Raw genomic sequence first — 25,272 nt, forward strand, 5'->3', positions numbered from 1 at the left:
CGCGCCCCCTGCCGGCGGGGCGGAGCGGCCGCAGCCGGGAGGCCGTGGAATGGTTTATTGTCCGGGAACGCACCGGAGCGGGACCCCCCCGGAGCGGTGGGGCCACGGGCTGTGATGGGGCACCGGGGATGTGACGGGACTCCGGGCTGTGATGGGGCTCCGGGGATGTGATGGAGGTCTGGGGTGTGATGGGAGTTCCGGGGATGTGATGGAGCTCCAGGGCGGTGATAGAGTTCCAGAGATGTGATGAAGCTCTGAGCCTGTGATAGAGCTGAGACATGGCCGTGGGGGTCCCCCAGGCTTCTGCACGCCCATGCTGTGTCTGTGACAACCGTGCCACGGTACCAGCCGTGTGTGGGTCTGTCCTGCTGGGCAATGGCAGCGCTGGGCAGGGGTCAGCGGGCAGGACCCATGGTCAGCATTCCTCATCGGCGATGTCCAGGATGCTGCCCAGCAGCGTGCTGAAGGTGGGGCGCTCCTCAGGCTTCTGTGGGGTGAGAGGGGAGCCTGGCTGGAGCCCGTGTCTGCCCCAGCTACACCAGGGTGGCTGGAGGTGGCACCGGGGGTGAAAGCCACTCACCTCATGCCAGCAGCTGTACATGATGGCATAGACCCGCTCTGAAGCCGCCTGCGGCCGGTACAGGCGCAGGCCTTGGATGACGTGCTCGGTTGTCTCGCTGTTATTAAACCTCTCGTAAGGCATCTTTCCCAGGGAGTAAACTTCCCACATCAAGACGCCTGTTGGGGGGAACAGCAGGGAGAGCTCATGGCATGGGAGCACCTGTGCGTGCACCTGGTTGGCAAAGCAGTTCCCAACCTCCAAATCATCAATGCTGTGCTCTTACCAAAGGACCAGACGTCAGACTTGCTGCTGAACTTGCTGTACAGCAGCACTTCAGGAGGAGACCACCGCACTGGAAACTTGGACCCCATGGAGCTTGTGTACTCATCATCTAGCACGTACCTGCAGCAGGAAAATGGGTCAGGGTGCCTCACTTGGACTTCACGTTTTGCTCCTCCACACAACTGACCAAGCCCAAAAGGAATGGGCAGCTCAGAATGATCAGAGGCTGCAGCTCTGCATGGGTTTCAGCAGTAAGTGTGTGTTAGTCAGGATTGCAGAAGAGATTGGCTGACATGGAAGCACAGCAAAAGGGGGATGTGGAGAGAAATCTGCAGCCAGGAGACTGGAGGTAGGGGAAACAAGATGCAAAGAGAGGGGGGAAAGGGAGCAGGGGAAGTAAGAAAGGGATGGTGGAAAGTGGAGAAGAAGTTTAAGCCACGCAGATGAAATGGGAAGACAATGGGAAAGCAGAGCTGGAGGGTGGTATGGGCAAAGACTAAAGTATAGAATTGATGGAAGGAGGAGATGGATTACTGAGACAGACACAGCAAAGTGACACAGACACATTTACCAGACCTGGAAAGACCAAAATCTGACACTTTCACAATTCCTTGGTCATTCACCAAACAGTTTCGAGCAGCCTGTGAATAGAGAGGTGGAGGCAGTTACTTCTACCTGCTCTTGCCTCTTCCATCCCCCTGTAGCAGGTGAACTTCATCTCATCCCCACCCACTGAACACTTGATCTCACTTTGTCCTGCAAGTACACCTGGACTGGGGCAAGCTAGAAAGTCCTCAGCAGAGAGCAACCGAGGCCTCCAAGCATCCTATTTATCTGTGTAGGGGCGACTTCCCCAGTGGGATTTTGCCTGAAGAAAGCAGCCACAGCCCTACCAGGTCTCTGTGCAGGAACTGCTTGGATTCCAGGTACTCCATAGCTTCACAGACATCCTTGCACATCTCCAGCAGCTCAGCAGGCTGGAACCGCTGCCGTGTTTCCCTCAGGAAGTTCAGGAGGCAACCATTGGCCATGTACTCGGTGATGATGAAGATGGGACGCTGCTTAGTGCAGACCCCGTAGAGCTGCACCAGCTTCTCGTGAGACAGGTTCCTGTGTTGGGGACAAAGGCAATTCTGAGCATCTAGAAAGCCAGGCAGCAAAGGAAGTACCTGTGAATAAGGAGAGTTTGGGAAGAGAAGGTGCTTCTGGTCCAGCTGACAGTGGAAAACCAAGGAATCAGCAACAAAATTAGTGGGATTTTGGATGCATTTTGCAGAATATGGGATTGCCCAAGACTGTCCCTCCACACCTCCCAGGAGTGCAGCCATTCTGGCAAGGAGCATCTAGCACTGACCTGCACAGTGCTCACCACTTACATCATGACTTTGGCCTCATCAATAAACTCGTCCTCTGACATGGAGCCCTCCCTGATCATCTTGATGGCAACGTTGTACTGGCCTCTCCATTTCCCGTACTTCACCACGCCAAACTGCCCCGTCCCGAGTTCCTTCAGGAAGGTCAGATCCTTGGGGTCAATCTCCCATGACCCTAGGACAGAGAGTGTGAGTGTCATGTGGGTGCAGGTTGCCTCCCTGCATGGTGCTCACAGTCATCTGGTGTAGCAAGCCCAAGAAAAGCTCACAAGCATTTTCTGCCTGAAAATTCATCCACAGAATCAGAGACCTGCTACTCTAGGGAATGGGAGCAAGGTACCTTGTGGAGTCTTTGGTCAATACTGTCACCAGAGGGCAGTTGGGAAATGGTTCCTGGGAAGGCTATGAGCCATGGGACAGCCAGGATCCCAGCCTGGGAAAGTTGCTGCCAGCAGGAACAAACCTGCAACCAGGCAACTGTGAGGTGGCCCAGACTGGCTTACCATAGCCAAGGCCAGCTGTGGAAGGAGCACTCTTCTTGTGCTGAGACACAGGGTACTTCAGTCTGGATATGAGCCCTGAAACACAGCAGCAGATTGCCACTCTAGGCTTACCTGCACATTCCAGCAGGGAACACAGTTCCTGCCTTCGGCACAGGAAGGTGGGGATACTGCAGTGCCAGTGAAAACACTGCTGGCTCCACACTGGCTCCAGAACACTGACCTGCAGAGTTGTGCTGGTGGTAGGTGATAAGCTCTGGGATGCTGTTGAACAGGTGTTTTTCTGCCAGGTAATACTGATTCTGGGGGGTGCAGCAGACGACATAGTGGCGGATCGTGCCTTGGGGGTCTCTGGAGAGGGAGAACTTGAGGTCAGTGCCATGGGGAAGAAGGGCAGGGGGTGAGAGGTACCCGTCTGAGGGAGGAAGAAGCTGTTCTTAGAGCCACTTACGCAGAGGACTTGGCATAGACAGAGACAGTGTATTTCCCTGTCTTGCTGGTGGAATCTCGGACAATGAAGCCCCCTTCCTTACCCTAAAACAGAAAGGGAAAGGGCACTAGGTGGTTGTGGGGACTGTGTGTGACTGTAACAGGCAAAACTTAAAGTGAGTGAAGATCACTCATGGCTGGAGAGGATGCAGTGTGTCCTACTTCCAATCCCTGCATGGGAGGCAATCTCTTGAACTGGCTGCCTGAAGGAGGTGACATTGGGATAGGGAAGGTTCCTGGGGCTGTTGGGGAAATATTCCTCTCCCAGAAAAACCAGGGTTGGTGCCATGCTGGACATAATGTGAGAACAGCCCATGGAGGGCTGGTGTGTAGACCAGACCCAGCCTCAGGAGGCAACACTTACCTCCTGTTTCAGCAGTTGCTCCGCCTGGCTCCGAGTGATATTCTTTGAGTACCACCTGGAACATGGACACAGCCATCAGGGAGATCTCCACAGCCCAGTCTGACCCTGGCCCAGCCAGGCCGTGCAGAGAGCAGGGCAGGGATGGCTGCTAGGGGCTAGAGGCTGTCAGAGAAGGTGGAAGAGGGAGAATGACCCAGCCAGGCTGGGCTCATGGGCTGTGCAGGGGTAACAACCAGATGGAAAATGTCTCCAACCAAGTGCAACTTGCCAGGTCCCTGTGCCCTCTCTTACTCAAAGATCTCCAGGGAATTTCTGGTTTCAGTGACGTAGTTGCTGGGGATGTATCCTTCCCTCCTGCAGGAGAAAAGGGGCTGGTCACACTCTGATGGAGGAGGCCAAGGGGAAAGGATATCCTCGTCTCAGGAGGCTGAGTAGAAGTGGGTTCAAAACCTGGTGCAAACCCATCTGGGGAGGACTGACATCCCAGCTGGCTTCAGCCTCCTCCCCTGGGCAGCCCGCAGGTGGGCAGGCAGCCAGTCCTCACCCTTGGGGTGCCAGAGGGGTGTGTTTGCCCACCAGTGCCTGAGCACCAGGGCAGGGCAGTGCTGCAGAGCCATGGCCATGGGCAGTGGGAGCTCTCACCCATTCTTGTCAAGGGCTTTCCACCAGGGCAGGTGGCTCTCCTCCAGGATGAAGTACTCCTCGCCCTTCTGCAGCTGCAGGTCCTGTGCGTTCATTGGCTCGTAGTTGTAGAGGGCCACCACCTTCTTCATCTCCCCTGCTGTGCTGGGGGCTGGCTTGGGAGGCACAGGCTTCATCACCATCTTCCCACAGGGAGAGGGAGAGCGTGGGACATGGTCAGGCTTGCACACACACCACGTGAGACCCTTCCCAAGCCTGGCAGGGCAGAGGTCTCAGGCAAGGTCAGCACAGTGTTTGTCTCAGCTCCCACATGTATCTCTACCAGAACACAAATTTTGTCTCCCTGGACTTTTTATCAAAACATTTTTCCCCATCTCCACAAAAGATAAGTGTTTTCTCTTTACCTTTTGGCTTAACCAGTGAGTCCTACATCAACTGATGTAGACTGGACGAGTCACAGGTTAAGCCAAAAGGTCTCTCTCAGCTGTCCTGGGAAGCCTTAGGGTTGAGATCATTTGACTTTGCTATTGGCCTTTGGGGTCCATCCCCTGCTTCAAGCTCCTTTTCCCTTAGGTCACCCCATGACAGTCACCATCTTGACATCCCTCCCCAGAGCAGAGTCCTGGCCTGTACACCTCTCAGCAGTCATTGATCATGTTGGCTTTCTCCAGGTAGACCTTTTCTCCAGCACCTTGGAGCAAACCCTAACGCTGGTCTTTACCTGGTCCTCCTCAGGAGTTGGGGGAAGGGGCTTCTTTGTCTTGCGATGTGACCGCCCGACTTTTAAACCTTCAGAACAGAGGAGAGGCTAGGGTGAGAAAAGATCCCGGTCCCTGCCTGTGGGTGCCCCCCCAGGGCAGGGGGATGAGGGTGCCTGGTGTCTTACTGCCATTCCTGCTCTCCAGAATCTGGCAGCCCATGGCATTCTTGGCTGTCTGGGAGCAGCACAGGTACTGGCCATCGATCCAGAAGCAGGGGTGGTACTTCTGGACCAGGTCGCTGTTGTACCGAATCACTGTGGCAGAGGAGGAAGATGTGTGTGAGCCAGCCTGCTGCAAGAGTGCTCTGCTCCCTGAATGCAAGTGGTCAGCTGCATTAAATAATTTCCTCTCAGCTGTGCTGCTGTTCCTTGTCCCCTGATGTTCAGATTTCCCTCAGCTTACCACTCTTGTTTCAGTGCTGTGGCTATGCAATCCCTGTGCCACAGGGAAGGGCCAGGCTTGGCTCTCAGATCTGATTTAAGCTCTTGAGCAGCTCTGCAGAGGGGCATGAGCGCACTTGGAGCCAGTAACAGAAGGACTCCTGCTAGCCCAAATATCCAATAACCCCCAGGCTGCTCTGGCCTATGGTTGACAGCTCTTTTGAGCCCTTTTTTTCCAGAAGTGGGGTGGGAGGCCAGTGCTGTGCCTGGCTTTTCCATGGGGAGAGGAGGGCACTGCCACCACACTGTGCCTGCTCAGAGACTTCCCCTGCAGAGAGAATATTCCCCTGCCAAGCAGTTTCCTCATGCTTGTCCCCAAGCTAGAGGGACAACTGGATGTGCCTAAACACTGCCAACAGCCTGGGGCTGGCCCACAGCAGCTGCACGGGGTGCAGAGAGCCTGTTTTCTGGTGGACTAAGAGGAGGACATCTCGTCAGCAAAAAGGCAGCATTTTGTCTCTCTTCCTTGTGGATTCTACACTGGCTTGAGCTGCCAGAGCAGCCCTGCTCCCTCAGCAGGGAAGTGGGGAGAGGACTGGCTGCTCTGCTGGGGCTCTTGTGAGATAAGCGACTTCCCCGTTATCGGCCTGCCCCTCTTCCGCCTCGCTCGAGCTGACTTCCCCGTGTCAACTCAAGCAGCTAATCCCACCCTGCCAGCACAAAGCCACGGAAAGACACACACACACGCACCAGGAGGCATGTACAGGCGGCTCCAGCTGATTTTGGGTGGTTGGAGCCCCTTGGCACAGTGCTGGTGCAACACATTCCCAGCTCCAGGAGGGAGCACCCACCCAGCTGAGTATTAGCCCAGCATCACTGAGCAAGGCTCGGGGTGGTTTGGAAGAGATGCACACTGGTTCCCAGCAAGCTTGTTGTCCATGTTTCCTAAAGCACTGGGCACTCAGCCCTCACATGCCAAGGCAGCAGGGCTGTATGGCCACAATTGCTATTTCCTCTTGCCCTCAATGATTTCTGAGCCTGCTTGAGCCACTTTGGAGCAGGTTTGTGAGAGGGCAAGGAGCCTCAGCCATGGTGCTGCAGAGGGCAACAGTGCCCACCTGCCCTGGGCAGGAGCAGCTCGCTCTTCCTCAGGCATGGGATAGGTAACCATGAACCAGCAAGCTGCTGGGAGCCTGGCACTGTGGGTCAGGCACAGCTTCCCAAAGGAGCTGCAGAACCCCTGCACTCACCACTCTTCAGCTGATGGATCCAGCGCTTGCGCAACTCCTCTGTGGGCGAGAAGATGTAGAGGGGCCCTTCATCGTAGACCACCTGCAGGACCACGAACCTCAGTACCGCGGGCAGAGCTGGCTGCCAGGGGGGAACTGAGCCTTTTGGCCACCCTGAGCCCTACTGGTGTCTGCTGGCCCCGCATGGTGCTCGGTGCTCGAGGGACCGTGACAAAGAGGTTAAAAATAAGCCCCCTCCCCCGAGACTTTCCACTTCCTTCTCTGACTTTCGGTGTGCCGGGGGTGCACTGGGTGCCAGCAGGGCAGGCAGCTGGGCTGGGGGCTGAGTGTGCAGCCAGCATCCCTCCAGCATCAGCCAGGGGACTGAAAGGGGCAGGACAGAGCTCTGAAGCAGGTTTCCATCTTAAACAGAGCTCGGGGCTCAAAGAGGTTCACCTGGCTGCCCCATGCAGTGTGGACAGCAGCAGAGTGTCTCCAGGTAGTTGAGTGACACCTGGCACTGGGGCAGTGATGCCGTGTTTGATCCCAGGCCCCTGTGGGGTCCTCCCCTCACGACCTGCTGCCAGGCAGAGTAGATCAGCAGAGGCTGCAGCGAAAACTCACCTGGAAGGGGTAGGGGAATCTTTCGATGATTGAGATCTGCTCCATGTTGTTGTAATCCTCCCCTTTCCTCTGGAAGAGAGAGGCAGAGATGGATGCTGGCATCCTGTTGCTCAGCTGCTGGCATCTCCTCTGGAGCAAGACCACAGCTATTGGCATCCTCCTGCTCTGCATCAAGCTGGACCCCTGATATGGTAAGGACAGAGCCCCCCACTCCCAGTAGGGCTGTCCCCCACTGCCACCACCCCAGGGACTCTCCCTACTCCCCCAGCGAGGGGACAGTTGCAGGGACCCTGGGACCCTCCTCACCGGGACCTGTCGCTCAGGGGGAGGGTTGTTTTCAGGTGCCACTGTCTCCACACAGGTGATCTTCTCAATGTCCACGGAGCCCTTCTTACTGCCCCGGCGCTGCAAGAGACACTCTTAGTTCAAATAGTCACCATGTGGAGACCCAGAGAGACTCAAACTGACCCCCCTCCCTGTCCAACCAGCCTTGGGCTACGTGCTGGCATGGGACAGTGAGTGACCCCTGGACACTGGCATGGCGCAGCCCCTGTGGCTGCAGACTCACCCCCCGCTCAAAGTCATACTCGTAGTAGGACAGCTTGCTCTCCGTCAGCAGGAACAGGCGCTTCTTGAAGTTGAGGGGAGATGTTTTCTTTTTCTGCTGTGAGCGCTTCAAGAAGATGCTCTCCAGGATGACACTGGCCATGTCAACCCCCTGGTCTCTCCTGTGCTGCACTCACCAGGTTGCTGTGGACAAGACAATGCTGACACGGTGCTTGCTCAGCCCAAAGCCTGCTGGACCTCGCTCAGGTGCACTCTCCCCCTTGCCCCAAGGGCAGACAGGGGGTGTTGGGACCCCCACAGCAGGAGCAACCAGCCGCAGAGGTGTGAGGGCAGGTCAGTGTGGGTGGTTTGTGATGTGACCTCTCCTGGCCCCTCTCACCAGCCTGCAGACAAAGCCACCACCCGGATGGCCCCTACTCCTGCTGAAGAGGCCCCCAGGATATGCAAGATGGACAGAGAGAGCTGGGGAAAGAGGGAAAAGGGGGAAGCCTGGAGCCCCAGAGAGGAGAACGGAGCCGGCTGTGACACCCCGCAGGCGCTCCTCCCCTCCAGCTCTGTGCATGTGAGTTTGTGTGGGCTGTTTCCTCCTGCCCCACCGCAGCCACTTTGTGCTGGGGACGTGCTGATTTGGCAGAGTGCAAGGGGTGGCCACGGGAGACCAATCCCTAAAAAGCCATGGGTAGGTCCTGACCCTGAAAAGTCACAGTGCAGTGCTGCTGAGAGCACGGAGTAGCCCCAGAGTCATCCTTCCCCTGTGTGTCCATGGAGCCCGCAGGAGTGCAGGGATGGAGCTCAACCACACTTCCTCCCCTGTGAGCAGCACTTGTCAGTGGCCAGGCTTGAAGGGCTGCCTCCAGCCAGCAGGCAGAGAGGTTAAATCCTCCCCCAGCCATCAGCAAAGCTCCCCTGAGCCTCTCCAGGGCAGGGCAGGGCAGGGCAGGGCAGGAAAGTGCTCACGAGAGCTCTGCATCCCACTGCTGCCTGGCCTTTAGGGGCTGGAAATTCCCTTGGCCCATCCTTGGAGCAGCCCGTGTATTTCATGGTGTACTCAGGAACTGTGACCCCCAGGTGGGCCCCCAGAGCCACGTGGCTGGAGCTGTGGGCTGTGACCAGCACCTGACTGCAGTCTGGGGAGCTAATGAGTGAGCTGTGTGGAACCACTGCTGAGCTGGGATCCCCTGGAGCCTGGCTCCATGTCTCCTGCCTGACCACCTACAGTCTGTGCTTCCCCTTCACCCACACCTTGTTCCCTTTTTTTCCTCTTATAAGCACAGCTTTGGAAAGCAACCTGGGAGAAGCTGTTTTTCTCTCCTGCTCCCCACAGCTCATCTCCTCAGGGGGAGGCTCAGAGGTGGGCCAGAGTTAGGGGTTCAGCCCCCCATTCCCCAGCTGAGTATTCCATCCACTCTCCCCACACAGGAGGTGGGCATTGGCTCGCTCACAACAGGGGTCAGGTGGGGAACAAAGATGCCAGGAGCCAGTCCCATACACTGTGCCTCTCTCCAGGGCATGCCCCAGCATGGGGATGAGGAGCAGAGGTGTTTTCCCACCTGCTGGCAGTGCCCACAGCACTGGGGACAAGCAGAATTCCCTCTCCCAGGCTTCCCTCTTCCCTCCTTGTGACTCTTACGGCTCAGACTTTTCCAGCTTGTTTGGGTGGTCAAAAAAAAAGCCCCCAACTTAAAAAATTAGTCATCAGTCTTCTGGAAAAAACAGCAGCCTGAGCATGCTGACTGAGGCCTCAGCAAGTGGGATCTGGGGTCCCTGCAGGTGGCTGGTGTGCCCCTGACCCCCAGACTGCTGGCAGGGTGGTGGATGAGCCCCAGGTGATCCCATAACCACCCTGTAGCCCTGTGCCTCATTTTCCCTACTTAGAAAGTGTGGCTGCTGATTCCCAAGAGCAGGAGGGCTCCTGTTGCCCTCCCTGGCACAGACACAGGAGCTGAGCAGAGGGGCCCTGGGCTCCAGCCCATCCCAACTGCAGTGCCGGGTCCCTGGAGCTTTCCCTGGAGTCACAGCAGCGGGGTCATGGCCAGCAGTGCCAGGCAGGTGGGACACATCCTCACTGTGTCCTCTGGATGGAACTGCCAGAGGGGAAAGGACAATGAGTGTCTCAGAGGGCTGTTGTGCCCCAGCACGGCTCAGCCTCCCTGTCCCCAGCACTGCCACCAGACCTGCTCTGTCCCTGCCTGTCCTCGGCGTGGTGGGTGCCCCACAGGGCTCACCCCCACAGCCACCACTGCTGTGCTGTGACAGCAGATGGGTGGGTGGAAGCAGGTCCTGTGTCCCATAGCTGGTGTGACTTCCTGCCGTGCTCACACCTCGGCTCAGCGTGCTCTGAGACCACCAGGCCCAGCACACACTGCTGGCCTCATGCCACTGGACACTGTGTCCCAGCATAGGAAGGGTGACAAAGTGTGAGTGACAAACTTCACAGCCCCCATGCTTCAGGTTGAACCCTGAGAGTGCCAAAAATGATGGGTGGGAGGGATAGAGGGGGAAAACTCCTGCATGCGAGACTTGTAAGCAAACCCAGGGCTGCACCCCAGCAGCGCCCACAAAAAACACAGATGAGGAATGGCCAAAAACACTAGCAGAACCCCCAACCCCTGCTCTTGGCCACCCCTTGGGTCCCTGGCATCCACACACCACTGTGATTTCCTGCTCCAGCACAGCCTGCAGCCCCTGGCACCCCCACTCCGCCCCACAGCCCCATGGCCAGGTGACCGCGGTCAGATGCCACCTGCTTAGAACTGGTTAGGCTGTGGGACAAGGCAGAGCCCTCCCAGCTTGGCTCACCTGCCCCGTGTGTCCTGTGCCCAGCATGGCTGTCCTGTCCCCGAGGAGCTCAGCAGAGGTGTGAGGCCACCAGCACAGGCCACATGGAGGCTCCCGCCTCCCCTGCTGTCCCACAGCCACATCAGCCAGGCCCCACTGGTGCCCAGGAGCCCAGAGCCCAGTGCTGCCCCATGCCATGGCTCCATACTCACCGAGCCCTCCCGCCGCCGCTCCGGCTAGCCGGGGATCCTGCCGTGCCCACCCCGGCGGGTTGGGGTGGCTGTGGCAGCAGGGACGAGGAGAGGCGGTAGGGTGCTCAGGGAGGAAGGATGGGGCCGGCCAACCCCACCCTTTCGGTTCCCCTTTTTTAGTTTTCTGACTCAGAGGCAGCATTCGTGTTTCCTCCTGCAGAGAGCTGGGCTGTTGCCATGGGGTCACCAGGCCACCGGCCACAGGCCATGGCCAGAGCCTGCCTGGGCTGTGGGCAGTGCCAGGTGTTGGCTGAGTTGGCTGACCATTCTTATGTTGTCCCAAAATGGGTTCTTTCACCCCATGTACGTGAGGCTGATCCCCAAACAGAACCGAGGTATTTGGTTTATTCACAGTTCTGTGCAGAAAGAGGTCTTGGTGGCAAATTTACAAAGCCAGCAGAGTGACTATCTAAACTTTTCACTGTTTATACATTTTTGCAAATTAAAACATTAATCTTCATTGGCTACAGATGACATAATTCATTAGCATTCTAACTTGTACTGTTAAATGATTCCCTCGCTTCTTATGTTAATTAGGCCACATGTTCAGTCTTTCTCTTTGTTTGGGTCGGTGGTCCGTGGGTTGGTGTTGTGATCTCCCCATGCTGGAACCTCTCTTATCCACTCAGAGCTGATTCAGCACAGTTGTTGAGTTAGCTTTGCTAGTTACATCCTTGTCTTGAGAGTTCTGCCAGTTGTTCTTGTGCTCCTAAATTCTGAATTCTCTGTGCACACTATCAGTGGTAAATCCTTCTTCCCAAGCCTTGTTAACTCCCAGCCAGGTCTGAGATCGCTGAAACTTATCAAGCCCTAAACCTTAACAAGACAACTCTGTTGACAGATAATTTGTCTTTGAAACACCTGGACGTCACCTGCAGGCGGCAGATCCCACAGGCCCCAGCCCGGTCACACCCAGGCCCACACCCAGCCCCCTGCCGCCATGGCTGCCGCTCTGCTCTCCTCCCACCGCCAGGGGGCGCCGTGCCCCGAGCTCCCCTGCGCTCTCCTCTCTATGGTCCCCAGCTCACATCCACTTCCGCTTCCGCCCCGCGCCTCCTCTCCGGGCTGCCGCTGCTGCCGAGATGGTGAGTGCGGGAGCTGGGCCGGGCTCCATCCGCCTGCATCCGCCTCGGGGCTGCGGCGGGCCGGGCTCCCTCCGCTGCCATGGGTGCGTGCTGGGCGGCCAGGCCGGTTCGGGGGCTTCCCCATCCCCGGATGGCAGCGCGGGGCCTGAGGGAAGGGGAAGGGCGGGAGCGGGGCCTTCGGAGCGGGATGTGGCGTATGCGCAGCGGCCCTGACAGACTTCTCTCCTTCTCCTCCAGGTGAACGTGCCCAAAACCCGCCGGACCTACTGCAAGAAGTGCGGGAAGCACCAGCCGCACAAGGTCACGCAGTACAAGAAGGGGAAGGATTCGCTCTACGCGCAGGGTGAGGACGGGCTCGCTCCGGAGAGCTGCGTGCGCTGCGGGTGTCGTGTGCCCTGCACGAGTGGTGTTGATTGGGAACATTTGTATGGCTGGGGAGGACAGCTTGACCTAAAGGATGTTGTGTACAATAAAGGGAACTAAAAAAGTAAGACAAAGGGAGGAAGCCTAAGGACTTGTCAACCCAGCGCAGTTTGGGATGGTTATCATATAGAAATGTTTAACTAATTAGAGAATGTGCTCTGGGTGAACCAAGCTGGCTGTGAAAGCACGACTCTGGAGCCCAAGCCTGCTGAGCACGGGCTGTGAGTTTACAATGTGCTGGGTGTTAAGTCAGGTGAAAGAAAGTGAATCTAATGGTAGCTCTGCCAGTAGTGATGTGCATTAATTATGCAAATATCACCTGAACAGGAGTGTATAAATGTTTTTGGCCCTTCGTGTGCTGGCTTTGAGGATTTACCATGCAGCACCCTTTTCTGCATAGAACTCTGAATAAATCAAGTCCTTTGACCTTGTGTGTCTGCTGGGTGCACAGCGAGGGAAATATTCCACTTTTGGGGATAGTACAAGAGCTGTGGCCATGGGCCAAGCACGAGGCTGCTGGAGGAGGGAGGCCCTTGTTCTGCTGGGATTTAGGAATTGCCAGTTGTGCTTGTAGCATCTCCTTGGTTGTTGCCTGACCTGAGCCATTTTTTCCTGCAGGAAAGAGGCGCTATGACCGGAAGCAGAGTGGATATGGGGGCCAGACAAAGCCCATCTTCCGTAAAAAGGTGAGTGAGTGTTGTTCCTCAGGAACAGGAAACTTCCTTGGCAACCCACATAGCCAGCTGAGGGAGGATTCCTCAGTGCTCTGCTCTGGCTGTGTCTCTGTGCTGCTGTGCAGGCACCCCCTCCTCATCACAGAATGGGTTGGAAGGGACCTTAAAGGTCATCTTGTTCCCACCTTGCCAGAGGCAGGGCCACCTTCCACTATCCCAGGTTGTTCTGAGGCCCATCCAGTCTGGCCTTGGATACTTCCAGGGATGGGGCAGCCACAGCTTCTCTGGGCAACCTGTGCCAGACCTCTGTCAGTGTGAAGCCATTTCCCACTGCCCTGTCACTCTGTGCTCTTATGAAAAGTCCTTCTCCAGTTCCCTTGTAAACTCCCATCAAATACATGGCTCATCTCCTTGTTGTCCTGTCTCATGGAGATGCTCCTCATTTGTAGGGTGACTTGGGCTGTGTTTGCAGAGCAGGTTCTCAGCATTGATGCTGCAGGGGAGTGGGGTCTTTCTGGGAGGGACATCTGCAGTGAAAGGAATGTTTCTCTCAGTGCTTGCCCAAGGGGAAGGGCTTGGCAAAGGGAAAGGAGCTGTCTGCTTGTTTGGTGTGGTATTTACAGTGGGGAAGCAGAACCCAGTGGGTGGATTTGTTACTTTGTGTGAATTGTTTAGTTATGGTCATAGAGCTGCTTGGCTAGTTGTTGGGAAGCCCTGGTGTCCTGCTGGAGGTGTACAGGAAACCTTCCAGCAAGAAGTAAAAAATAAGGCAGAAGGTTTTCAAGTTGACTTTGTGCCAGGAAGGGGGGAAAGAAAATGCTTCTGCAAGCAGGGTGCACTAAGCAGCTGCAGTGCTGGCACTCTCTACCTGTACATTGCAATTCGCATTTCTGTTTTTCCGTCAGCATTGTATGGATGACTACCTGAGGTTTTTAGCTGGTGGTTACAGCCCTGACCAGCTGCTACAGCAGCATCCCAGTTTTGGATTCTTTCCTCTGCAGTCTTCCAGGTTTCATCCAACTTCTGAGTAGCTGCAGGGCTGCATTGAGCCTGTTGTGTCACTACTGCTTCCAGAGAAAGTTTGCTGGTTGTGTTGCTTCCAGATATTTCTTTTTCCCAATTTTCTTCTGTATTTCTCCTGAGCACTGCTAGTCTGTGCTCCCACACCGCAAACGTACAAGTTTCTTGCTCTGTTCAGTGGAACAGACTTCTCCAGCATGGCTGATCCCTGCAGGAACCAACCCTGCCCTAGTGAATGCTTTAGCCAGCACCCTTTTTGTGGAGATACAGATCCACTTTACTCCTGTACTGATCTTTAAAGTGTCTTGTTTTCAGTGGAGCCTCACTGTGTTTGTAGTCTCTACACTTTGGGAACAAACCAAGTGTTCAGGAGTGCAGGGAACAAGCTCTCCCTGAGAGCAGCAATTTGTCTACTTGGGGATGCCTGGTTCATTGAAGCACCTTGCTCCTCCTCCCAGGCCAAGACCACCAAGAAGATTGTGCTGAGGCTGGAGTGTGTGGAGCCCAACTGCAGATCCAAGAGGATGCTGGCAATTAAGAGGTGCAAGCACTTTGAGCTGGGAGGAGACAAGAAGAGAAAGGTGAGTTTGTGTTCTGTGAGTGGCTGAGAAAGGGGGGCAATACCCTGTGGTGAATAAACTCACTCTTGTCTCTTGCTTCTTACAGGGCCAGGTGATCCAGTTCTGAGCATCATCCTACTCATCGTTACGGACCGTATTAAAGTAATTAGATTGATCCCTTGCTTTTTTAATGTGTTTTCTCTTGGGGTGGGAGCTGTGAGTACATCGACTCGGCAGGGAGGTGTTGCTTGCAGAACCATTTAACAGAACAGTTTTTGACGTGGCTATTGAAAAATGCCTGCCAATGGCTGGGATCTCTTTACTGTGTTTCCAAGAGGTGTTTTGTAATGGGTTCCAGTGACCTCTCTGCCTGAACATGGTGCAGGCTCGTTTATGAACTCCCCTGAACAGTCCCTGCACTTGGCTGTAGGCCCCTTTTTATAAACTGCTGTCCTGCCTTGAGGAGCAATAGCCTTGGAGCAGCCAGTGGGTTTGGTACCTGCACCATTAGGCAGGTGCCTAATTCTAATTAGATCATTAGGCAGGTGCCTCTCAGCTGTGGCAGCTGAGAGGTGAGGGACAGCTCCGTGCCTGTGGTTGCCCCTGGCACATGGTGCAGCAGGCCTCAGCTGCCTTCCCCTGTGCTGTTGGCTTCTCTTAGCATTTTCCTTGAAGGAAGAAGGCCAAGCACAGCAGTGAAGTTTCAAATGGGCAACAACCAGAGTGTGGTAGATTGTGGGGATCGCTTCCCCTTAGAGAGGAACTTTTCTGTGAGTAGGAAGTCTGCTGGTAGCAGGTGCTGGGAATGCAATGCAGAGTTCATCCTTAAGGAAAACTTCCTTATAGTGGAAATGGAGCTGGAGGATGGAGAGATGCTTCTTCACATCTTCATGATTGAGAGCACTCAGTTACTGAATGTAGGGGAATCTGTTTTTGCTTATTAAATATTGGCTGATGTGATGGCCTATTCAGATTTGTATAGGCAGTGGTGGCTTTGGCCTGTGGTGTGGACTGTATGGCTGTATTATGTCAGCTTCACTGAGTGCTGTTTCTAGTAATCATCAGAAATTTCACAAAAACTTACAGAACTGGAACAAACCGACCTGGTTTCTAAACCATGTTTCAATTCCAGATATCATGCTGTACTCTTGTACACTGCAAGTAAGAAAAAACATAGCCTTTTAAAGGGATTTTAATCAAAGTGCTTAATCACAGAACAAATCAAGAAATCCTGATTGTATTGCAGTCAGAAGAGAATATACTTGCACATGATGGTTGCTTAAGTGATTATCCATCCTCCTGTCTTGGAAAGCCCATGTTATTTGACCTAAAGGCTCCTGCCAGCAGTGGGAAGCGAGCACACAGGGATTTCTGGGAGGCAGGATTCCTGGAGAAAGGGGACTTCAGTGGCCATATGAAGAGTGGAGAGGGAGTTGACATCTAAACTGAAGTGACAGCCACTGGTGAGAGATTCTTGGAATGAGGGGAAACCCTCAAAAACTTGAGTCCTAAGGCATGATAGCAGCTGTCAAGAAAGTTGCTGAGAAGTGCAATGGTTCATGTCAGTCCCTGAGTTGTCAGAAAATGGAAGTGTATGTCCATGCTCTGAGTGAAGTGTTGGGTTTCCTCAGCAGGGGTGGGAGCAGCTTTTCTTGGACTGTGTGCCCTAGTCTGAAAAAAGAGAGCAAGGTGGCCAGGGTGTGTTTCCCTATTGTCCCTGAAATGCTCAAAGACAGCTGTAAAATGCTGCCTGTGCAACCCTTGCCTTTCCTTGCTTGGTAGTGGCAGTGGGTGTAGACAGGAGTTGCTGCGCTGCTGGAGCCCTTCCATCCCCTTGGCGAAAGAGTTGGGTGAGATGCCAGGGAAAGGGACACTGCTCTGCTGTTTACCCTTTCTCTGTTACCTCTTGATGATGGAGTGATGGCTATTTGTCACATTAGGCTGAAGGTTCAGATAATGAATGCCTGAGAAAAAAGGCACCTGCTAGGAAGAAGGAGATTTTTTTCCTGCCACAAGTTCAGCCAGAGCCTGAGGCTTAGGAAAAGATTGTCTCTGTGCTGCCTATAGTGGCAGGACTTTGAGCAGCACTGTGCCTGTGGGGTTCACCTCCACGCTCAGGGAGGAGAGCCAGCTGTAAACGCCCCAGTCCCTGCTGGCTGGCAGCACCTGTCGGATGGAGCAGGCCGGATTGCAGGCCAGCCCATTGCCAAGGAGGGTGAGGGAGAAGGTGAAGTTCTGGGGTCCTCCAATCTCCTGATGGTTCAGCACTGCCACAGCGTAGGCTCGGCCAGACAGGGGCCGCTCCCACAGCTGAAAGTTCTTGTCCTGCCAAGGAGAAAACAAAGGCAGGGCTCAGGCTGTGGGAGGCTGAAGTGGTGATCTTCATACCTGTCTGTTCCAGCAGGCTTCAGGAACAAAGGGGTTCACTGGCCTCCTGTTCCCAAACCCTGAGCACCTCTCCATCCCATCTGTGCCCCACTCTGCAACCCCAGCCCGCTCCTGCTGTACCTTGACAAGCTGGTATCCCTGCTTGCCCAGTGGATCCTGGTTGATGGCGATCACATCTTTGTTCTGGAGCAGACACTTGGCCTCAGGACTGATGTGCCGCAGGTCGTTGGACATGAACAGGGGAGCGGCCATAATGGCCCACATGGCCATCTGAGTCACCGACTGGTCCCAGCTCAGCCCAAAGTTTCCAATCACCAACTATGACAAGCAAACAAAAAGTGCCTGGTAACGCTGCCTGCTGAGGAGAAACTGGGCCAGCAGAACCAGGAAATCAAAGGGTGGGACTTCTCTGGAGCCTGGCTAGATAGGCTGAGTGCCAGGGGCAGGACCAGCTGGTTGGAAAAAGCAAGGCATGACTGCGTGGCAATTTAGGATGAGTCCCTGGTGGAAGTGAAGAAAGCTCTTTAAGTGGCTAGGCAGTGTTGAAGAATGCTTTTGGATTCAGATCCTTGCAATGCATCTAGGGGTTTTCACTCTGGTGGGACATCAGCACTTGGGAGGCTGTCCCCCACACCTGTGTTCTGAGCTGGTACTGCTTGTGGAGGCTGCATGACACAAAGATGGTGCTTCCTTGGTACTATCCATAGATGCAGTTCTCTTTCCCTTTCTACCCTGGACCTTATCATTATGATTCTGATCCTAGGGTCCCATCAGAGTCCTGCCCCTCAGGGTTTCTCCCCTGCTTCTCTCCCTTCCCATTCTTGGCCCACAGCTGAGGGAAGGTTTTTTTGCTGATGCTTCAAGTGGGGTGGGTGTTGCTGTACTTGCCATGTCAGGATCATTCCAGCCGCCTGGCCCAGCTATCTTCACAATGGTGTCCTGGTGAAGTGCTGTCCAGTCTAAGATACTCTTGATACTGCTCCAGGAGTCATAGACATCATAGAAGTTCCTCCAGTGGTTGCAGTACTGCTTGATCTCTGTGTAATTGGGCTGCCAGAACAATGAGTGTGGTTAGACAGAGCACCTGACTGTACAGGAGTGTCAGCAAGGCTAGACTGGACCAAAGGTAGCTTGGGGGAGAACCAGGATAACAGCTTGTATCCCCATCTGGATGATCCAGTGCATGTCGATTCCCTTGAATGCTTTGTGCCCAGTAACTCCACTCTTGAGACATGGTCCAGACATTACTGCTCCCCTAGGGAGAACTGTTGTGACCACCAGTTCTGTTAAAAAATTTTACTGAAGGTGTGACAAAGCCAGTGGGATTAAACTGTAATATCCCAGTAATTATTGCTATTTCTCGGGTTTACACCCTTTGGTGAGTAATGCATTTAATTCCAGTAGGAGGGAATGGCACCATCCTGTCACAGTGGCACAGAAGCCAGCTGTGGGTGGAGGGCAAGGTGTCAGCCACAGACCCTGGCTGGCAGAAATCTGTCACTGAACAATGTGGAGGATGTCACAAAACCTCTTGGGGTCCCCAGAGCTGTCTGTAAGGCTGAGCCTGCAGCATTCTGTGTCCAGGAGGAGTTACACTGAGCTATCTGCTAGGCTGTGTGTCTGCACTGCCAATGGTTTGCTGCTTAGCTCCTCAGAGAGGAAGCAAGATGGATGCTGTGGTTTTTTTGGCACACTCCATCTGGGCTGATGATCATGCTGCAGGATCCTACTGAATCTGTTTCAGCAGAGCAATGGTTCAGGAATGCTTCAGGGCTCTGGAAGAAAAAGTTTTTTCCTCCATTTTACAGCCTTGTTCCCTGTCAGAATGGAGAGCAGCAAGTTTCTCAGGATGCTGTTTTGCAATCTCAAATGTTTTTCTATTTTTCCCACTTGAGCCCCAGGATAAACCTTGGGAGGCACTTCTTACCTGCTGCACAGGCCTCAAGTAGAAAGGCCACTCGCAGGAGTACACAATGCTCCTTCCAGTCTTGTTCAGGGCCAGAGACATGCGCCTGTATCCTAAAGGAAGAGCACAGACAGAGGTTGCACAATCTCCTTGGTCACACAGCTGAACTAGTCCAAGACAGGTTCAGGTTTCAGTTCAACTCTTGCAAAATAAAGATTGAACGCATTTTTGTGGCTGAGATACCACAGGGAGGACATTAAAGTCTGCTGTTGGCCACCTGCCTCCCAAGGACAGGAGCTTTGCTTGGGCAGGCTGTTGCTCCAAAACTGCTGATCCCTTTGTACATACAGCCAGAGGAAGAGGTTAAAAGCTTTCCTCTATGGCATTTTTCCTCTAGATACCCAGGAAACACAAGTCAGTATCTATCAAGCAGTGCAGCTTTGCTGGGTAATGTAGGAGTACGTTCTCATGAGGCACTTGCGCCATATGGACTGGGCAGGAATGCAAAAGCTCTAGTTTTTCCTGTCCTTGTCCCCAAACAGCCCTGTTAAGTCCCTTCCAATTGGCAGAGAGGAAATGAAGTCTGCTGTTTCCTCTGGAACTGCTTTAGTACAACTGGACTGTATCTGGGTTACACATATGATCCAACAGGAGCTCTCAGCTCAGCTGTCACTCAGGGTGCTGAGCTGTGCTCCTGTCTGTGGCAGTTGGCATATGCCCCACCATCTGCTTTGTGGGATTGTCACTTGGGCAGGTTCTCTCTGCCAGGCAGAGACAGGACTTTGTGCAGGATTCCTGCTGCCAAGCATGGTGGTGCTGATTGTGCCAGCAGCCAGAGAACCCAGTCAAGAGAAAAAAAGCTCTCCAAGTTAAAGTGTTCTACCCACAAATCTACTCCTGTGGTTCTGGGATTTGCGTGTGCTTCAAAAGAGTTTGTAGCAGGTCCCCTCAGCACAGGGAGCTGCTGAGCTTTCAGCTGCTGGCTTGCCAGCCTTTGTGCAAATAACTTCTGAAGTAGTATTTACACTGGTGTGCTTTAAAAGGAAAACCTCAGTAGGAATTTTATGCCATAATTCCCTTCATTTTTATCTCTTAAAAGCCTTCCTAACTGTTCCTTTCATGGCTGACACAAGCTGTTCTAGCTTCAGGCTGATTCACATTGACAAGGCCCCACCAAAGGGATTAAGGGTTAAGTGTGTGAAACGCTCTGGGCTCCCCAGTACAGGCACTGCAGAAGGGCAAAGCCTGTGCTGAGTTAATAGCTGAGGGAGCAGCCTGTACAGCCACCCCCAGAGCACACAGCTGATGTGTCTGTGCTCTGCATGATCCACACTCTGAGCTGAGAAAGCTCCTTTTCCAAGCTGTCCTTGAAGGAGAGCACCAGGAGACTGGGCAGGTAAAAACACTTAACACAGCAACACTCAGCACCTTGGGTTTAAGAACAGAGCCTCAGATTTGCTTTTGTAAGCAAGTCTCTTAAATGAGTATATTCAGGGAAAAGCGAGTTCCTGGAGCCTGATGCTGGGCCTAGAATTGCTGCTGCTTGCAGAATATTCCCACCCATGGGAATAGCTGCCTTGAGCCTATGCCTACCTTCTGCCAGCAGCTCCAGTGAGTCAGAGTTGCAGCCATCAAATTTGAGCAGGTCCACACCCCAGGAAGCAAATGTCTGGGCATCCAGCTCATAGTAGTTGTAGCTGCCAGGGAAGCCAGCACACGTCCTGTTCCCAACATCGCTATAGATTCCCAGCTTCAGACCCTTGGAGTGGACCTGTGTGTGCAGACAAAAACAGACCCTGGGATGGTGCAGCAACAAGGCAGGAGGAAGAGGATTTGGGGCAGGAAGGGAACCAGAACCCCACGGTGGGGCAGGGCCTTATCTCAGCAGTGCTGCAGCCGTACCCACCCAGCCGTCCCACCCTCCCCTGCTCCCAGGCTGGGTCACCACCGTGCCACGGTGGCACTCACGTAGTCGGCCAGCTTGCGGATCCCACCGGGGAACCGTCTGGGGTCCGCCTGCAGCCTGCCCTGCTTGTCCCGGGTCGGGGCCATCCAGCAGTCGTCGATGCAGATGAACTCGTAGCCGGCGTCCCTCCAGCCCTCGGCTGCCATCCTGTCCGCCATCTCCACGAACAGCTGCTCGCTGGGCACGGGCAGCGCGCACGACCGGGAAAGAGAGCGGAGAACGCCTGATGTCTACCACGGGCACAGCCACGGGGCTGGGCGGGCAGGGAGCACACGGGGGAGCGCGGGGAAGGCACAGCGGGTGCCAGAACACCGGCCCGGCTGCCCGCTACCTGGGCTGCCCCGGGCTCCCCGGGTACCCGCGCCCCGCGGCGGTACCTGACGCAGCGGCGCGGGTCGGCGGCGCAGTCGGTGCCGCAGAGGAAGCGCTCCCAGTGCCGCCAGCCCATGGGCGGTGTCCGCGCCAGGCCGTTGTCCAGCGCCAGCGCCGCCGCCACCGCGGCCGCCGCCACCGCAACCCAGCGCAGCATCCACCGCACCGCCGCCATCGCCCCGCCGCGCCGTGGAACTGCCGCGTGACTGACAGCCCGGATGCCCAATCCTCGGGGATTCGGCGGGCGGGGCTGGCCGAGAAACCAATCATCGTGCGGCACCGCCCGCCCCCACCGCCAATCCCGGGCAGCGAGGCGTGAGTAGCCCCGCCTCCTCCCGCGGGTCACGTGGGGCGGCATCACGTGACTGGGGTGGAAGGTCCCATGGCGGCAGGGTCGGGTCTCGCCGGCGCTGCCGGGAGGTGCCGGGGGAGCCGCGCCCGGGGCGGCTCCGTCCGTGTGGCCGCCAGCAGCGTGCCCAGCTGGCCGAGAGACCAGCGGCACCTGGCCGGTGCACCAATAGTGTGGCCAGCAGGACCAGGGCAGTGGTTGTCCCCCTGTGCTGGGGCCACACCTCGAGCCCTGTGTCTAGTTCTGGTTCGGTTCGGGAAGGACATTGAGCTGCTGAAGCAATAAAGCTGGGGAAGGGTCTGGAGCACAATGAGGAGAGGCTGAGGGAGGTGTGGGGGCTCAGCCTGGAGAGAAGGAGGCTCAGGCGTGTCCTTATCGCTCTGCACAACTCCCTGACAGGAGGGTGTAGCCAGGCGGGGCTCAGGCTCTGCTCCCGGGGAACAGGGGACAGGATCAGAGGACATCATCTCAAGCTCTGCCAGGGGAGGTTTAGGTTGCATATCAGGAGTAATTTCTTCACAGAAAGGGTGATTAGACATTAGAATGAGCTGCCCAGCAAAGTGGGGTCACGGTCCCTGGAGGTGTTCAAAGACTGGACGCGACAATCGGTGCCATGGTCTGTTTGGCAAGCTGGTGGTTGGTTGTAGGTTAGACTCGAGCTCAGGGATCTTTTCCAGCATTAATGATTCTGTGTGCTCAGCAGTTCTGGGGCTGCTTGAGGGGCTGGGGGCTGCTGAGGGCAGGCTGTGGGTCTGTGTGGGTTCTGTGTGTCAGCACAGGGTCCTGGAGAAGAGGGCATTGTACCCCATGGGCTCAGGACTTGGTTTTGGCCCCTGGGCCCTCTGCCTCAAAAACTCTGAGAAGCTCCTGAACGAGCCTTCCTCCCGAGCACCTCTCCCTGTGCTCTTCTGTCAGATCCAGCCAGATCCAGAGTGTGGATTATGGCCAGGCTATTTGCTGCCTCTCTGCCTGCATGTGTGAGCTCTTGTGGTGTTGGATCCAGCCTGTCTGTGCTTGGGATGCTTGTTCCCATCCAGATCTTTGCACTCAAAGATTTTGGTCTCTCCTCACCAAGTTTGGCCACAAGAATAAGTCGTGGTCACTGGGCATGGCCCCAGTTGCACCAGTTACATCTGACTGGCAGTTGAGCTGAGCATCTCTGGAAATGGGCAGTGCTGGTGTCAGTAGGACCTGGAGAGCTGTAAAGGGTATCTGTGTGCCAGCCAGCATCTCTGAGGTGAGCCCTGATTTATTCCCTGTTTTCGCAGGAGCAACGTGGCTGTGAGCAGCACTGATAGCATGTGTGGCCTGTCAAGGAGACTTGGAGGCTCCCACTGCCAAGGCAGCAGTGGGAAATGGGATGTGAGGAGCCAGTTCTCCCTTGTGCCTCTCTCCCAGGGCTGGACCAGCCCTACAGCCCCACTGGAGCTCTTGTGGGTGCCACCAGAGCAGGAGGAGGGGGGCAGGATGGAACCACAGCAGGGCACAGAGCTCTGGATGCCATCGAGGCATCTCGCTAGGTGTCCTCCGATCCCTGCTCTGGCACATCCAGGGAACAAAAGCTCTTCAGAGCCCGTGGGCTGATAATCACTCCTTGTTTCAATGCTGGAGTCCTCCCCCTGTCCCTTGGGGATCTGAAGCGCAGAGATTTCTCAAAGTCGGACAAAACAAGACACCCTGGAGGCTGGAAAACCTCATGGCTTTGTTTTCTCTTGTGCAAAACGATACTCCAGAGCTGGGCAGTTATCCCCTATTCCCAGAGTTTGGGAGTGCTGCAGGGCTGGTCGCTGCTGATCTCTGTGTTCCAGCACCCCCTCACTGTTGCTTCCCAGGTGTCTTGCCTGTCCCCATGAGTACCTGGCTCCCACACACCCCTTGGGATGGGGCGCCGTGGGGTGCTGTGTGGGCTGCATGTACTGGCTGGTGTCCCCAGAGCGGTGCAGGCTGGTCCCCAAGCCATGCTGTGGGGTGGATGTGTCCATTGTGGTGTGGGGTTTGGCAGGGCTCTAGTGCAGCCTCTCTGAGCAGGTGGAGGTGACAGGCTGTGGTGTGATGCCACAGTTTCAGTGTCAGGGGATGCCCTGGGATGCCTCTGTCAGGGGGACAGCTCTTCCAGGGCTGTGCTGAGGGCTGGGGTGCTGGCACAGCCACTCTGCCAGAGCACTCTGCTCCTGGCCCTTTCCTGTGACAAAAAGCTCAGGTCCCCATGGGGGGTGTGGTCCTGTGAGGGCCCTGTGCCCGTGGCATGGCCGATCCCAGCAGGGCGCACTGCCAGTCCTGCTCCTGGTGCTTTTTCCCACTTGTAAAGGGGCATTTTCCCACTTGTGTCCATTTTGCCACTTGTAAACGGGCAGCCCTGGCCTGCTCAGAACTGTCTGACTTTTGGAGCTTGATATTTTCTTTAAAATAATTCTGTGCTCAGGCAATGTGCAAAGGTTTCTCAGAGCTGTCAGCTGTTCCCGTGCCATTGTGCTGCCCTGGCCTTGTTGGGGTCAGTGTGAGACAGGCTGTCCTGCAGGCATCACTTTGTCTGCACAGGATGCTTTGCTGAATCTCTGGCAGTTGGAGTTGCCCCGCAGGAGCTCCATGGATGTGGGCAGAGGCCCTGGTGAGGGAGAGGGGGAAGAAGGGAAGGTTTGACACCCTGATGCTGCCAGGGACAGCAGCAGAGCTCAGTGCCAGCAGGGTCAGGCCCTCTGTGGTTGGTGGGACAGGGGCCTGGCTGGCATGTCACTGCAGTGCCCAGCCAAGGGCACATTTCCTTGGCCCCACACGGGCCCCCCAAAGGACCCTTGGGGCTGGCAAGGGGCCCTGCTGCCCCCAACCTGTGTGTGCTCCTGGCCCTGGGCATGCTGCAAGCAGGAGTTGGGAAGCTGCCAGTGCTGATGATGCTTATTTTGCTGTCTGGGAGTTCCATTAACCTGGTGTTAATTTCATTAACTTCCTTTTAAACCAGCAATTAGCTTGGCCATGGCTGTTGGTCCTGTGCCCACAGCTGCTGTCTGTGGTGACTGGGATGCACCCGCCAATGCACAGCCTTGAACAGGGAATGCAAAACTGATTCTGTCCAAAGACTGTGGGCTTTGCTGGGGGGCTGGGCCACCTGGACTCGTCCCTGGCCATGCTGTGAGAGGACATGGGGATCAGCACCCCTACCCCAAGATGTGAGGGACTCACTGGAGCTTTGTGCTGGAGGTCAGTGGCAGCCCTGCAGCTGTGAGGGTGTCCCAGCGACTCCCAGTTCAAACTGGGCTGCTGGGAGGACCAAGGGCAGGACCTGAGTGCTTCTCCTGACTCTGAAACTGCCCTCAGAGACACCACAAGTACTTGCAGAGCCATGGGGCAGTGCTGCTCTTACGCCTTTTCAAGTGCGATGCCAAAATGAGCTCCCCCACCTTGCTATGAGCGGTGCCTGGGACCCAGGGGCTTTGGAGGGGTATGTTGGGTTTTTACATTTTTCATTTTTTTCTGGGATGTGCTGGTCCCTGGAGCTGAATGGCTCAAGGCTGACTGCAATGTTTGTTTCCAGACAGACACTGAGTGCTCAGACGTGATGTTCTGACTCCAGAGCAGGGAGTGAAGGGATCGGTACTGGTGTGAAATACCTCACAGCTCTCCCCTTGGCTGCATCCTCTCTGGGTTTGGGGTGGGGACAGCAGCAAGACCCTGGGGAAGCTTCGTTTGTCCCATCTAAAGAACAACCCCAGCACCAAACCAGCGTGGGTGC

The 25,272-nt window shown here is 55.4% G+C and overlaps 3 protein-coding genes across 4 annotated transcripts; 1 reads left to right on the top strand and 2 right to left on the bottom strand.

Moving 5' to 3' along the window:
* Window positions 1–40: 40 nt before the first annotated feature.
* BTK (Bruton tyrosine kinase) lies at window positions 41–10,883 on the bottom strand. Of its 2 annotated transcripts, none has more exons than XM_014256392.2 (19): window positions 10,764–10,883; window positions 7,775–7,956; window positions 7,513–7,611; window positions 7,207–7,275; window positions 6,604–6,685; window positions 5,099–5,227; window positions 4,934–5,001; window positions 4,213–4,394; window positions 3,862–3,924; window positions 3,571–3,625; window positions 3,169–3,251; window positions 2,941–3,068; window positions 2,721–2,795; window positions 2,221–2,392; window positions 1,738–1,954; window positions 1,421–1,485; window positions 846–964; window positions 581–738; window positions 41–487 (listed from the first exon to the last, which is right to left on the bottom strand). In XM_014256392.2, the coding sequence occupies exons 2-19, from the start codon at window positions 7,913–7,915 to the stop codon at window positions 416–418; spliced, it is 1,977 nt and encodes a 658-aa protein (XP_014111867.1). In that variant the 5' UTR covers window positions 7,916–7,956; window positions 10,764–10,883; the 3' UTR covers window positions 41–415. The 2 variants fall into 2 exon arrangements, with proteins under 2 accessions (XP_014111867.1, XP_014111868.1); XM_014256393.2 differs by lacking the exon at window positions 10,764–10,883 and adding an exon at window positions 9,645–9,734.
* A 764-nt stretch (window positions 10,884–11,647) lies between these two features.
* RPL36A (ribosomal protein L36a) lies at window positions 11,648–14,739 on the top strand (the record flags this gene model as incomplete). The annotated part of the gene is made up of 5 exons (XM_014256536.2): window positions 11,648–11,887; window positions 12,125–12,230; window positions 12,929–12,996; window positions 14,463–14,585; window positions 14,671–14,739. Coding segments are annotated over 5 exons (558 nt in total), but the record flags the coding sequence as incomplete, so codon positions are not given.
* Window positions 14,740–15,740: 1,001 nt separating this feature from the next.
* GLA (galactosidase alpha) lies at window positions 15,741–21,371 on the bottom strand. Its single transcript, XM_005527512.3, has 7 exons — window positions 21,202–21,371; window positions 20,827–21,001; window positions 20,452–20,629; window positions 18,880–18,971; window positions 17,841–18,002; window positions 17,073–17,270; window positions 15,741–16,889 (listed from the first exon to the last, which is right to left on the bottom strand). The coding sequence occupies exons 1-7, from the start codon at window positions 21,369–21,371 to the stop codon at window positions 16,626–16,628; spliced, it is 1,239 nt and encodes a 412-aa protein (XP_005527569.2). The 3' UTR covers window positions 15,741–16,625.
* Window positions 21,372–25,272: the final 3,901 nt, after the last annotated feature.

This window comes from Pseudopodoces humilis, chromosome 15, assembly GCF_049639895.1.
Source record: "Pseudopodoces humilis isolate 2021_Gansu_Grassland_sample_001 chromosome 15, ASM4963989v1, whole genome shotgun sequence".
Taxonomy (NCBI): domain Eukaryota; kingdom Metazoa; phylum Chordata; class Aves; order Passeriformes; family Paridae; genus Pseudopodoces; species Pseudopodoces humilis.